The sequence below is a fragment of the Gymnoscopelus microlampas genome (assembly GCF_963454915.1).
Source record: "Gymnoscopelus microlampas genome assembly, chromosome: 21".
NCBI classification, from domain to species: Eukaryota; Metazoa; Chordata; class Actinopteri; order Myctophiformes; family Myctophidae; genus Gymnoscopelus; species Gymnoscopelus microlampas.
The window spans coordinates 33,611,561-33,625,978 of record NC_139958.1 but is presented as its reverse complement, the minus strand read 5'-3'; the positions used below and the strand labels follow the sequence as shown (position 1 = coordinate 33,625,978).

The 14,418-nt window shown below is 45.4% G+C and overlaps 2 protein-coding genes across 2 annotated transcripts; both read right to left on the bottom strand.

Moving 5' to 3' along the window:
• Positions 1–7,853: 7,853 nt before the first annotated feature.
• On the bottom strand, positions 7,854–8,897 carry LOC311037915 (eukaryotic translation initiation factor 2 subunit 1-like; the record flags this gene model as incomplete). The annotated part of the gene is made up of 1 exon (XM_084047211.1): positions 7,854–8,897. One exon carries the CDS (start codon positions 8,895–8,897, stop codon positions 7,854–7,856), a length of 1,044 nt encoding a protein of 347 aa, XP_083903337.1.
• A 4,292-nt stretch (positions 8,898–13,189) lies between these two features.
• LOC311037914 (very long chain fatty acid elongase 4-like) lies at positions 13,190–14,035 on the bottom strand (the record flags this gene model as incomplete). Its single annotated transcript, XM_084047210.1, has 1 exon — positions 13,190–14,035. One exon carries the CDS (start codon positions 14,033–14,035, stop codon positions 13,190–13,192), a length of 846 nt encoding a protein of 281 aa, XP_083903336.1.
• Between the last annotated feature and the right edge of the window lie 383 nt (positions 14,036–14,418).

The window sequence follows — 14,418 nt, the reverse complement described above, 5'->3', positions numbered from 1 at the left end:
CAACCATGAACATTTGCCCAAAAGAAGCGACTAGGCTATGGCTATAAAGAAAACAAGAATCTTGGGGGGGGAATAATTTTGGAACATTTTTAAAACAAAACAACACAATCCCTGGCACAAAACATTTGTATATGGGTGTCTGTGGACACAATTGGGGTCCTTGCCATGAAAATGATTGAGAACCACCGGTTTAAACAACATTAGGAACCAAGTCCAAAATAAGCAACTGCACTTTAGTAACAAGCCCAAAAAAACGCAACCCGCAACTACCAATATTTACAAGCAACTTGACAGAAAAACAAGCCCAAAGTTGCTTATAATAAGCGGACATGGCAACGCGGTTCTCAACCATAGACTGGGGTCTCAACAAAGACCTTCTACTTGCAGGCTCTAGCACCTGCATTACAGCGCATGCGCAACAGCAAATTACAGCTGTAATTTGACGTCATGTCAACAGTAAAAAAAAAGAAAAAGGAGAAAAAATAAGAATTGCAAAAAAAGAACAGCAGACTACATATTTTTTCCAAAGAGATAGTTTAATTTCTTGTGCAAATTAAAAACAAACTAGAAAAAGTGCTCCTCGGAGCACATGTCTCCGCCAGGTCAGGTAGGTTATTGTGGGCCAGCAATGTTCGGAATTCGCCAATAAGGATGGAATATGAAAAATTGGACGGAACCGTCTACATAATGTGTACTGATTTGCATGATGTTTGGACAAAATTTGTAGGAGTTATCTAAAAAAGAAAAATCGGCCTCCTGGTGGCGCTATAATAGGGTAGTGTTAAAAGGGTGGCGTTTGTTCTTCAACCTAGTGCGAATGTGCGTGCAAAGTTCCACCGCAATCAGACGCTGCGTTCATGATTTGCGCCATTTTGTTCAAAACGGGCCACTCCTGCAAACTTTAGATGTCAATGTTAGCCAATCAGGATGGAATATGAAAAATCAAACAGATCCATCTTGATCACTTGACTATACAGATCATGTGTACCGATTTGCGTGAAATTTTGATAAAATCTGAAGGCTTAATTTCAAAAAATGTGTTTTACATAAGTCGGCCTCCTGGTGGCGCTATAAAAGGCTAATGTGAAAAATGCAGGGCAGGTGTTTTTCCTTGGCCTCTAGGGAGTATGCGTGCAAAGTTTCATGCAGATCGATGCAGTTATAGTTAAAAACGCAAATCGGCCTTTTATAGCGCCACCATGAGGCTGATTTGAAAATGTTCAAGTGGCATTTGTTCCATGGCCTAGTGGGAATGTGCGTGTGAAATTTTACGGAAACCGCAAGCTGCATTCATGATTTGAGGCATTTAGTTCAAAACGGACTAATCCTGCAAACTTTGGAAGCCAACCTTAGCCAATCAGGATGGAATATGGAAAATCAGACAGATCTGTGTTGATCACATGACTATAGAGATATTGTGTCCTGATTTGCGTGATGTTTGGATAAAATCTGCAGGAGTAATATAAAAAATCACACCTGTGTGAAGGTAGCGGCGCCTTTGATACATTTTGTCACAGATATGTGTTTCAATATTAATATCTAATATATAATATCAATATTAGTTTATACCCCAGTTAATAAGAATACAGAGGACGAACATAAGGATGGACATACACCTGGACATAGACACGGACATACGTACACACAGAGAAATACTAGAGAAACAATATTAAATCTCTGTAAATTTATTTCAAGGCTTCCAAATGAATAATAAAATGAAATTACTAAATATTTCTAGATATTACTCATTGTTTATTTAGTCATTGTTTATATAGACATCTAATTCTATATTCATGACATCATAGTGATGTCACGACGGGCCTGACCAGTCAGAACGTTGACGGACCTGACCAATCAGAACCTTGGCGGGCCTGACCAATCAGAACGTTGACAGACCTGACCAATCAGAACGTTGACGGAAAAGCCAGGTATAGAGCAGGACCGCTCTATACTATGTATAGAGTGGCGCCAGCACCGCTAAAAATCACACCCTGTGTGAAGGTAGCAGCGCCTTTGATACATTTTGTCATCGATATGTGTTTATAATGTGTTTATAGCCATGTGTCACGTGAAGCTTGACCAATCTTTGTTGACGGGTCTGACCAATCAGAACGTTGATGGTGAACACGGACAAAGTCAGGTATAGAGCAGGATCCGCTCTATACCTAAAGGTATAGAGCGGCTAGCGGCGCTAAGAACTTGGTTTTGCACAAATCGGCCTCCTGGTGGCGCTATAACAGGGCCATGTAAAAAGAAATGGGGCAGAGGTTCTGAATTGGCATCCAGGGAGTGTGTGTGCACAGTTTCGCAGCGACGGGGCCGGAGATTAGCTGTTCACACACAGACACACGGACACACGGACACACACGGACGGACGGACGAACAGGGGGTATGTGAAAAAGGCCAGTTGAAGGCAGTGGAGTAGGCTACCACTGATTGGCAAGGCCAGCTGACCTCGATCTCTTAATTAGTCAGTCAGCTGGAGCCCATAGCAATCAAGGCAGGCCTCAGCTATAAAATCAGGATCAGTCTGCTGTTTTCCTCCCTGACTGTGCAGACCTGCACGTGTGCGTCTCTTTGTTAACCACACCCACGTCTGTACAATTGAAGACTGCCTTTAAAGCTTCAGTAAAGAGTCAAACCAAATCAAATGTGTTCATCGTTCTTTATCGAACCACTTGGAGCGGTGTAAAGCTTCCATGCATCAGCACTCTAAAACATTTGGTCCTTCGAAAACGGATTTTACACTACTCCAGGAGAATGGAGCACCAATTAAGAACACGCCAGGATCAAGCGGTCCGCCCACGGAGGCAGACTACCATCCCAGCTCACCTGGCTGAGTACGACCTTGGTGATATGGTGCTCACAAGGCGTTCATTAAAACCTGATTCATCATCTTTTCGTTCCTGTGTCAGCCAAGAGGACCGACCAGGGCAGAACACCCCCTCCACATCACCAGCTAGTCAGTGCTCTGAAGGCTATCGTATGGTGGATGAGTGGGACCACCAGTCTGAGGACATGGAGGAGGAGAACCGTCCTCTTCATCATCAAGCAAGGCAATCTTCTGAATTCAGGTCTACAGGGAGGCAGATATCAGACCCCATAGAGCAGCACCAAAGTTGTGACCAGGACAGAGAGGAGGAAGAAGTAATTAAGTTTATGAAAGAGGAGAATCAAGGGCTACGAGAGGAAATGAGAAAGCTAAAGGCTGTCATGTCCGAGTTGTGTTACTCAGAGCGACCAGGCACAGCTCATAGTCCACCCCCACGCAGCAGCGCGTCAAAGAGGGTAAGCAGAGAAAGGGAGGAGAACTACAGATCGCTGGTAGCTCCATCACGCTCAGGCTCACACCCCGCGGAATATGCAAGGGAGGTCGGACGACCAGGACCACACATGATGGAAGAGGTAGCATCGCGTCTGAGACAACTTCAGATGCCTTACTCAACTCATGACCCCACTCCTCACGCTTCACCACTCTCATCAGCATGTCATACAGGACCAGCCAGTCCTCGTGCCCCACCACCCTCAGTGGCATCCCATACAGGACCATATCCACCGTATGGGAGTCAGGGCTATTATGGTTCATCACAACGCCGCTCGTATTCGCCTGAGTATCGTCAGGCAGGTGGCCATCACCGGGAAGATTACGCATACCAGCTAACCCCATTTAGAGAGAGGCGCGGTTACGACGAACCACCACGCCCTGGTTACTACTTAGCCGAGCGTCGCCCTGCCACACCCGGCTCTCACCCAGCACGTGACCACTATTATTCACCTGAACGCCGCTCAGCTGTGCACGGCTCCCACCCAGCACGTGACCACTACTATTCGGGTGAACGTCGCCCAGCAGTGCCTATCGCTCACCCTGTACGCCATGGTTACCATTCACCCGAGCGACGCCACCATTCGCCAGAGCGACGCCACCATTCGCCAGAGCGACGCTACCTTTCACCCGAGCGACGCTACCACTCACCCGAGCGACGCTATCACGCACCGGAGCGTCGCTACCACTCACCGGAGCGACGTCACCATTTACCTGAGCGACATAGCTCACACTTACCCGATCAACGGAGACACACCTCCCCCGAGCGTCGCCCAGTGGCGTATGCTACCCACCAGGCACGTTCTGTAGCAGAGTTTCCTTCACGTGATGAAAGACATGAGTACTACGGTCCATCAAGACACAGTTACTACTCACATGAGCATCAACGAGCAGCAGAGGCCCCGTACAATCATCAGCTTGTATCCAGAGAGGAGGACACATACAAAGGTCCCCGTCCTACCATTCCCGACCTCGTTCGTCCAGAGGCCAGAGAGTTTTCACGTCTTCGACTCGCTCTGGAGAATGTCCTACCAGAGAGCGCTTCTGAAAGGTTCAAGTACCAGGTCCTTACAGATCATCTGAAACTGGAAGAGGCCCAGCTTGTGGCCGACTCCTACTGTAATTCCAGGTACCCCTTCACAGACACTATGGAAACTCTCACTAAGATGTACGGGCAGCCTCACCGATTAGCTTTACAGCACATTGCGGAGTTAATGGACGGAGCAGAAGTGAACAGTGGCGACGTGCAAGCCTTTCGTATGTTCGCTTTGCGAGTACGTTCACTAGTGAGCATGCTTGAGCAGCTGGGGAGGAAAGGTCAAGTCGAGTTGGAATGTGGCTCACATGTCACTCGTCTGCTGGAAAAACTTCCCTATGACCTCAGATCCAACTTTAAGAGGTTCATCCACCCTCTGCAGATCCCTATTCCCACACTCCACGACCTATCTGAGTGGTTGGAGTACGAACTTCAGATTCAGGAAGACAGTGTGCGCCTCCCAAGTCAACACAGGAAGGACCATGCACCCAAGAAGCTGGATCACTCCTGAAACAAGAGCACCCCTTCCAAGGCCACAGTTTTCCTCAATACTGAAACCCCAGCCGACCTTGAGGTCGAGCAACCAGACGAGCAGTCACAGAGTATGCCAACAAAGAAAGAGAAAGCTAAACCATATTGCCCATACTGTGACAACAGTGAACACTTCTTAAATGGTTGTGCCAACTTCAAGGGGCTTAATAAGGAGAGCAAGGAGAGTTGGATTAAGAACAACAACCGCTGCTGGCGTTGCGGCAGAGCACATCTGGCGGCTAAGTGCACCCTTAAGGCGTTGTGCAAATTGTGCAATCGCAAACACCTTCTAGTTCTCCATGAGGTCAATGAGAGAACACCGCAACAAGAGGATAAGGCTCCCAGCAACACAACCAGTGAGAATGCGGCCTATCATGCCAGTGGTGAAACCCTCTACATTGACCGGCCTACAGAGAGTGACAGGGTAATGTTGAAGATAAGTAAAGTCTTACTGCAGAATGGGGAGCGCTCACTGGAGGCTTACGCCATCATGGACGATGGCTCTGAGCGCACTCTCCTACTTCATTCAGCGGCTCGAGCGCTTGGTCTGACAGGACAGCCGGAAGACTTAGCCTTACGAACAGTGAGACAAGACGTGCAGATCCTTCACGGGGCGGCCGTGTCCTTTACTGTGTCCCCTGTCTCTCAACCAAAGAATGTTTTCCATATTTCAAGGGCATTCACAGCGAAAACCCTCGGCCTTGCCGAGCACAGTCAACCAGCCAAAGCTATCCAGCAACGCTACCCTCACCTCGCCGGTCTGCCTCTGCAACAATTCCACAAGGTACACCCTGTTATTCTGATTGGATCGGACTGCCCGCACCTGATTACCCCCATAGCGCCTGTGCGACTTGGTCCCTCAGGTGGGCCAGCCGCTGTGAAGACTCACCTTGGATGGACCTTACAGGGTCCGGCCCATGGACTCCGATACACGCTGTCCTCCCAGCACTGCCTCTTTGTATCTGCAGCATCACCATCTGCCGAGCTCTACAGTCAAGTCGAGAGGCTTTGGCAGATGGATGTGCTACCTTATCGAAGTGAGAAAGCAGTTACAAGGTCCAAACAGGATCAGGCAGCAGTCAGCCTACTTGAACAGGAAACGATGCGAGTAGGAGTCCACGGGGTGCAGCGGTATGCAACACCCCTCTTCTTGAGCCAGCCCATGGATCAGTGGTCGCAAGGATCGGTTCCAGTCATTACTGAACCAGAGGAGGAGATTAAGAGATCTGCATTCTGTGGTCTTACTGTCCCTCTACCCGACCAGATCATCCCAGATGTTAGTCAGTTCAAGACTGAGTATCTAAAAGCAACGGTCCAGCATCTGCACGGGGCGGCTGCACGCTCAGATGGAACCTCAGCAGCAGACTATAAAGAGGCCGAACTGATCATCCTCCGACAGGTGCAGCGAGAGTGCTTCCCCACTGAGCTCGCCCATATGAAAGCAAATAAGTCTGTGCCCCCTAACAGCCGTTTAGCCTCACTTGCCCCAGAGTTTGTCGACACCAGTCAGCTCATCAGAGTTGGAGGGCGACTCCGCCGAAGCAGTGACCTGGATGAGGATGCCGTTCATCCTATTGTTCTGGACTCGCATCATTCAGTCACAAAGATGATCATTCAAGACTTTGTTGAGTGGCCCCCACCTTCACGGCCTTTTTGGATGTTTCAAATTCACCTGGTGAATTTGGGGGCGGCTGTGAAAAAGGCCAGTTGAAGGCAGTGGAGTAGGCTACCACTGATTGGCAAGGCCAGCTGACCTCGATCTCTTAATTAGTCAGTCAGCTGGAGCCCATAGCAATCAAGGCAGGCCTCAGCTATAAAATCAGGATCAGTCTGCTGTTTTCCTCCCTGACTGTGCAGACCTGCACGTGTGCGTCTCTTTGTTAACCACACCCACGTCTGTACAATTGAAGACTGCCTTTAAAGCTTCAGTAAAGAGTCAAACCAAATCAAATGTGTTCATCGTTCTTTATCGAACCACTTGGAGCGGTGTAAAGCTTCCATGCATCAGCACTCTAAAACAGGGTAAAACATACTCTCTCGCCATGCCTTTCAGCCTGGCGGAGACAATAAATTAGATGAGCAGGCCTGTTGGTGAAACACGGGGTTAGAAGGCTTGTTTTCAATGTCATTCGCCCCGCCCACATCTATGACGTAAAAGAGTCTAAACATGGGGTCTCCTTTTCCTCCTTTTCAAAGTTCACACTTTGCAGGTGCCATTGTTGACAACATCACTGAAGAATGGTGTGCATACAGTACATAATAATCAATTGACATACGTCACCCATTCTTGAGAATCAGGACAAAACGTTGTTTTTTTAAATATATTGTTCAATTATGCCAGGAAAAGATATTTTTAAATATCAAAGTGTTGACTATTAAACCATGTAATGGGCCAACCTCCCAGTTTTTTTTTTTTTTGTGTCATCTCCATAAGATGGCATATCTGACGGAGTTGACATCTGACAGAGTCTGATGGAGTTGACAAATTGCTATGTTTTTTTCAAGTTGCTTAGGTTCTATTAACGCTAATAGAATTGCCCCTTTTTTTTCTTCTTTTTCTTTTGAAGGACTGACGTAGTTGACATGTTATGGTTGGTACACACCAGATAGTAATATTATTTAGTGCATTCATCAAAAAATGTAAGTTTACCAGAGCTTTCGCAGCTTTCCCGCCATTCTTTAAACCCGGAAGTGAGACAGGGGACCACAGAAAAGACTTTTTTATGCCTGATTGAATTATGTTTATGTAGAAATATGACGGAGTTGACATCGATCTTGGACACAACTTTAAAGAGAAAAAACGTTTACAAAAAAACGTGTGTGTGTGTGTGTGCGTGTTAGCATGCGTGCGTGCATGCGTATGTAGTACATGTCCAGTGTTTTCAACAGGCCACATGCATGATTACACAGGCAGGCCCATCTGGAAATGTCCCGAATGTCCCAATGATGGCCTATTAGATGAGCTTAGTCCTCTACTTGGGCTACCATCTCCTCTGCGTCATAATTTACGTCCACCTGAGCGTTCTCTTCCTCTAGACTCTCCAGTTGCTGGGCCACCACCTCATCAGCGTTATCTTTCTCTAGACTCTCCAGTTGACGGGCCACCACCTCATCAGCGTCATCTTTGTCTAGACTCTCCAGCTGCCGGGCCAATTCTATCTCATCCGTCTCGGTCACCACTTTGGGCTCCATTTGGATGTTAAAGATGCCCTTCTTCTCCTCTATCTTCTCCTTGATAACAGCCATGGCCTGGTCGAGGACAGACAGGCCCTCTTTGTGCTCCAGTGTGGTCGTAGTCATCATGAATCGTGGATGAGCGATCAGGTTTATATTAATAGGCATGGCATCCGTCGAGAAGGCCAGGCCTGCCCGCAGGGCATCTTTGATGGCATCAATCCCCTCATACCCGTAGCACTGCACTTCAATGTCTGCTCTGATTTTGACAGCCTGCGGAGTGAGTCGTGTTTTGATATTGTCAATCAACACGTTCCTCTCTCTCTCCGTCAGGTCCAGGCCATCGAGGATTGAAGGATCTGAATCAGCCTGTTTGAAGACATCATACGCTCCATATCCAGGCCTCTTGTATTTCTCGTCGAAGACCCAGGCAGTGCGCTGAAACAAGCTCTCCAGCTCTTCATCCTTGGTGTATTGAAGCATCTCAGCCACGTGACGAAGGATACTGTACACAGTTTTGGATTTGGTGAATTTATCTGCACACCTTGCGGCATCCTCTGGGGAAGCTCTTCTTTTTGATAAATCAATGTATCCTTTCTCGTTGTCTACATTGATGACCTGTACACACTCATTGCGACCTATGCGGATGAGCTTATTGATAGAGCGGATACGTCGACGTGACAGCTCAGTGAATAGGATCATGCCCTCGATGTTGTTGTACTCCAAAAGGCTGGCATAGGCACCCATCTCGTCAATGGACTTCACCTTCACCATCACAACATCTGTTACCTCTGGTAACCGGTGCTGGTAAAATCGACAGCTGAGTCCTGGCATCTCTGTGATGTATATGGTTACAGAATCTGTACTGGAAATGTTTATTTATGTGTCCTGGCTCTCTCTCGCTCTCTGACCTGTTCTATCTCTTGCTGTGTCAATTAAATCTTTAGTTGTTATCTACAGGTATAAAGGAATCATCACCCTTTATATGAGCTGACCAGCACTCTGGTCTGATGTCATACACAACACAAGCCTTTGCCATGCATGCACCGATTTGTGCAGGTGCTGTTTCAGTTAGCTTTAAAAACAATACTTGAGTGTTAAAAAGTACGAATTACAAAGTACATTTACTTTTTATATCAATGCATTGCTGTATTTAAATACTTTCCAGAAATATATATATGAGGTTGTTATAGGATGGGTAAATGCAGAGGACGAGTTTCACGTGTGTGCATGCATATATGTATTAAGGACGGTGACAGAGTTGACAAAATGTTGTGTTTTTTTCATTCCACAGCACAGTCGCTGTGTGTAGACAATACATTTTTCAAAGTTACTTAGAGTTCTATTGATGCCAATAGAATTACACATTTATTTATTTTTTAAATTTAGTCTGGAGTTAGAATATATATATATATATATATATATATATATATATATATATATATATATATATATATATATATATATATATATATATATATATATATATATATATATTTATTTATATATTCTAACTAACTAACCACCCAACTAAATTGGTTGCTTCTAGGTCACATACCAATGGAATTGAGGTTTGTAAGAGAAAGGGATTGTCTTTTGGGGTCCGATGCAATGTCTCCCCCTAGTGTTCACATTTAACCTCACATTTAGTTATTTTTACGGGGCCAGGCTTCCAGCATGGACCCGTTTTGTTATTGAGATTATTCCGTTTCTTCTGCCACTTTTGGCAGTTCTGGCTGAACCGTGCAGTCGCTTTTTATGAAACTCGGCCATATGATAGATGGTCATGAAAAACAATCAAGAAATAATTCTCACAAGCTTTCGTCAAAAGGTGGCGCTATAGCACTCAATTGAAAAATGCCAACTTTGAACAGGTACAACTCATGCCCTGTTTGACCTACAGCCATGAAACTTCGATGCACACATGCGTCTCCTCATGCTGAACAACTTTCACACTCTGACTTTTGACCTCTGACCTTTAGATCTCCCACCATTTTGAATGATATGAAAAACAGTTAAAACCTATCTCCTCCTGGGATTTTTGAGTAATCTGCACAAAACCTTTTACACATGAACTTTGGACCTATGCCAAAAAACGTTTGCAAAATATTTTCCATAAGTGAAAAAATGAAGCTTTAATGAGCCAATGAATATTGCAGTTTTATGACAATTATTCATCTGCCCCTAACACATACATGCAGACTTACCATTCTTTGAAACTTTGCAGAAATGTAAAGGGCCATTCCAAATATCACTGAAACCAATCTTACTCCAATTGGTCAAACGGGGGCGCTATAGCAATTTTTTGAAAATTGAAACTTTAAACAGGCAAAAGTCATGCCTCGTTTGGCCGACAGCCATTAGACCTGCTTACACATGTGCCTTGACTAATGAGGAACACATCTATCACGTTGACCAGTAAGCACCGCCCTTAGATTGTCCGCAATCTTGAGCAGTTTGAAAAACACTTAAACCCAGGATTTTTCAGCTATTTGCGTGAAACTGTATGATCAGTGTGATCTCTTTTTTCAGAGGTTTGTCTGTTGGTCCAATAGCGTCCCGCTTAAGTGTATGTCTCACAACCTCAAGGTCACAGGTTCAAGCCTCACTTGGTGCAGACTTCATCTAAGTTGCATTTCACACAACATGACTATCAATGAATACATTTGCAATTGTTGAAGATAACATGAAATACTTAATTGAGTGTTTTTTACATACTTCATTGTGAAAATAGCTGATCTACAATCTCACAACTTTTCAGATAGCAATGAGAGTATGTTTTTTCAATGTATAACATACTTCATTGTGAAAATAGCCGATGTACAATCTGACAACTTTTAATGGTTTGTGAGCTTGTAGATCGGCTACTTTCACTAGTTTTGGTTCTGAGGAGATGTACAACTTCTTCATTGGTAAATGGTTTGTGAACGAGTGATCTTTGTGTTAGTGAAACAGGGGCTTGGGTCATGACAAGGCAAGAGTTTGTGATCCTCAACAGACAATAACAGTCTGGACAAAGCTATAGCACTATAGGTAGTGTTGCAGCTACCTAAAAGTGCCTCACGATCGCAAGGTTGCCGGTTCAAGCCTCACTTGATGCAGACTCATTTAAGTTGAATTGCAAAAAACATGACTCAATCTATTCCGTTTCCATGGCTCTCTCTCTCTCTCTTCAATCTAGTCTGTTTCTATCTTCAATCTATTCCGTTTCCATGTCTCTCTCTCTCTCTCTCTCTCTCTCTCTCTCTCTCTCTCTCTCTCTCTCTCTCTCTCTCTCTCTCTCTCTCTCTCTCTCTCTGAGGGTCGGCCATAGCTGAGTGGTTAGGGAGCCAGAGGCTCTGGTTGACCCAGGTACGATTCCAGGCCAGGTCAGCAAATGTGTCGATGAAATGTGTCCCTGAGCAAGACTCTTAACCCCTAATTGCTCACAGGCCCTCATTGGAAACAAGACCGCAAGGACTTTCATGAACTGACCTGTTAAAGGAATTATCATTTCTCTTTCTCTCTCCTGGCCCCGTATTATCGCTGCTTGCAGCTATATTTTGCATTTATTTTTTTCTCCATTTCTGAACATTTCAACACATCATGCAGATTAATCTGATTTTAGGCTTGAGTGCATCTCAGTCCAGGGCCATACATATCCAGCCTATGTGACATGTGACACACAGACACGTCTTTGTTGTTTATTCATTAACCACCTTCAACCTGACATCCCTAGTTTAGGCATGTCATTATCGGCAAGCATTAACACAAAATAGATATATATTTTTTCTTCTTTTACTACTTTTTTGTATTATTTATTCATTTATTATTATTATTATTATTATTATTATTATTATCATTATTGTTATTATTATTATTATTTAAACAGTGAAAATAGCAGATCTACAGCACATCTCTTTGCCATCCATTTGATGGCAAAGAGATGTGCTGTAGATCTCTGGTAGGGTTAGGGTCACACAACACAAGCCGTTGCCATGCATGCACCGATTTGTATGATCAATGTTTAATATCAATGTATTTATGCCCATATGGAGATCCCTGATGTCATCAGTGTATGCCCATATATGGAAATCTCTATATCTGTCTGTTACGATTATATGCCCATATATGGAGATATCTGTATCTGTCAGCCCTTGTCCTTTTTATGGCCATATATGGAGATCCCTGATGTCATCACTGTATGCCCATATATGGGCATACCCCCTTTTGTGCCCGTATGTGGAGCTGACTGAGTTGTTTGCTGATGCCATGACGACACATTGAGGTTAGGAACACATTCCATATTTGGGCGTATTTGGACACAGTGCCTGTGCCTGCTGCTCAGCCTCTGGTGAGAGTTCAGGGCCAAGGACCAAGGTGAGGTTTTCCTCTCTCTCGTTCTCCTTCCTCTTCCTAATGAACCACTGTTCCATTTCCTCAAGGGTTTGGGGAATGTTGAGCTTATGCTCTTTCTCAAAGGGTTATTCCCAACCTCTAGTTGCTCTACAATCATCTCATAGCCCTGTCTCAAATGATACATCATGGCTGACTCGTCCTCCTTCTCAGCTGGTCTCCCCGGCTCTGTACAAGGAGACAACAGTGGTTCGGTTCTCCTCTCGTCTATAAGAGGGTAAAGCAAAGCAAAGTTTGTTGTTTACCCAGGGTGTTGGACTAAGTGCGGAACTTATTTACAGCCAGACCCTGCATGGAAGCCTTGCTCAAGGGCTATTCAGCGGTGATTCATGATTGATGTGATGAATTGGGGAATCGAACTAGGGACCTTCCGGTATCAAGGCCGCCCCTCTAACCACTAGGCCACCGCTGCCACTGGTCTGGCCTGTCTGTTCGTCTGGAGCTATTCTCACACATTCTCAAACTGAACTTTAATTCTATAGTATATAAGTCAATGGCGCTCAGATCTGTGTGAAACTGTGCCCACATTTTTTGTCATATTTTGCCATTTTTGTCTACTCGGTCTGTGTCTCAAAGGAGGGCTGTGGGTAGAGGTTCCAGGCTGGAGGCGGGCTGAAACCTTGCCACCAAATATGGAGTCATACATCATAAATCCGTCATAGAATTGACAACCGGCCTGGTGGAGATTGAACTCGCCCAAGCACCTGGACCTTTTCTACTTTGTTTTTCATTCATTCCCTCTTTGCCATTCTTGTCTTTTGTCTGCCGCCTGCCTTCTGGGTGGTGGCTTGGTCGCCTCGGTAGGCGTGGTAGTAGAAGTTGATAAACAGGATGACGAGGGTGACAGAATAACCAATCACAGTCCACTGTGCCCAGGCGGGGAAAGGACAGCCTGTGTAAAGGGCATGGCAATTGTGGGCGATGGCCACAAGAAACTGGATTATCTGAATGATGGTGAGGTACTTCTTCCACCAGAGATATTTCTGAATCTGAGGTCCCACGGAGGCCAGGCCATAGTACCCATACATGAGGACATGGATGGAAGAGTTTATCATCGGACCAAAGAAGGATTGTCCACCAGGGACCCATTTGACTTCAATCCAACAGAGGATGAACATGGTGCAGTGGTGGAAGACATGGAGGAAGGAGGCCTGGTTAAATTTCTTCCTCATGGTGAAGAACACTGTATCCAGGAGCTCCAGTCCCTTGGAGATGTAGTACCACCAAAGAGCTGATGCTATCCTGACTTCATTAACATCACTGGAGTAGGTCATAGGTTGACAGGAGTAGCTGTAGTCTGCTGCTCTTGATCCCAGTAGGAGCTCTTTGGCGATGTAGAAGTTGAGGACCACCATGCTTAAATTGTACACTATGAGGGTCTTTCTGAGTGTGAAAGGTTGACGGCCCTGCATATATCTTCGTCCCTCCCATAGGAAGAGCAGGTACAGGCAGCTGATGGCCATCGTTGGAAAGGGGGATGACATCATTGGCCATTTGTCTACACGCTTGTCTGCTATAGTAAGGCTCCATTTGAAGAATTCTACAGTGTCATTCACAAAATGAGAAACTATTTCCATTGCTCGTCTTTGGTCTTGACTATAGTGTGGTTAGATGCACACAAACGGAACAATCAAGTGAAATGCCTCAGGAGCAGGGCCGATGATGGCACACTTAGCAGAGACTATTGAAGATCTGTGCAACTCGTAGCCTACTTATAAGGCGGAAAGTACTGACCACATCCTTTTATGGCTCTACTAAGTGTCATTTGATGATGTCATCTTATCAACAGAACAGTGAGACTTGATTCAGCCAGACTTTGCTAGCCAACAGTCGTTATGCAGCCCACCACAAGCGACAGCTATGGCTGGATGCATTGTTTTCTGGCGCTGATGTTAAGCAGGAGATCTGCATCCACAAGGCTCTAAACATTGTACGCTTCTTTGGCTAGCGGAGCGATGGC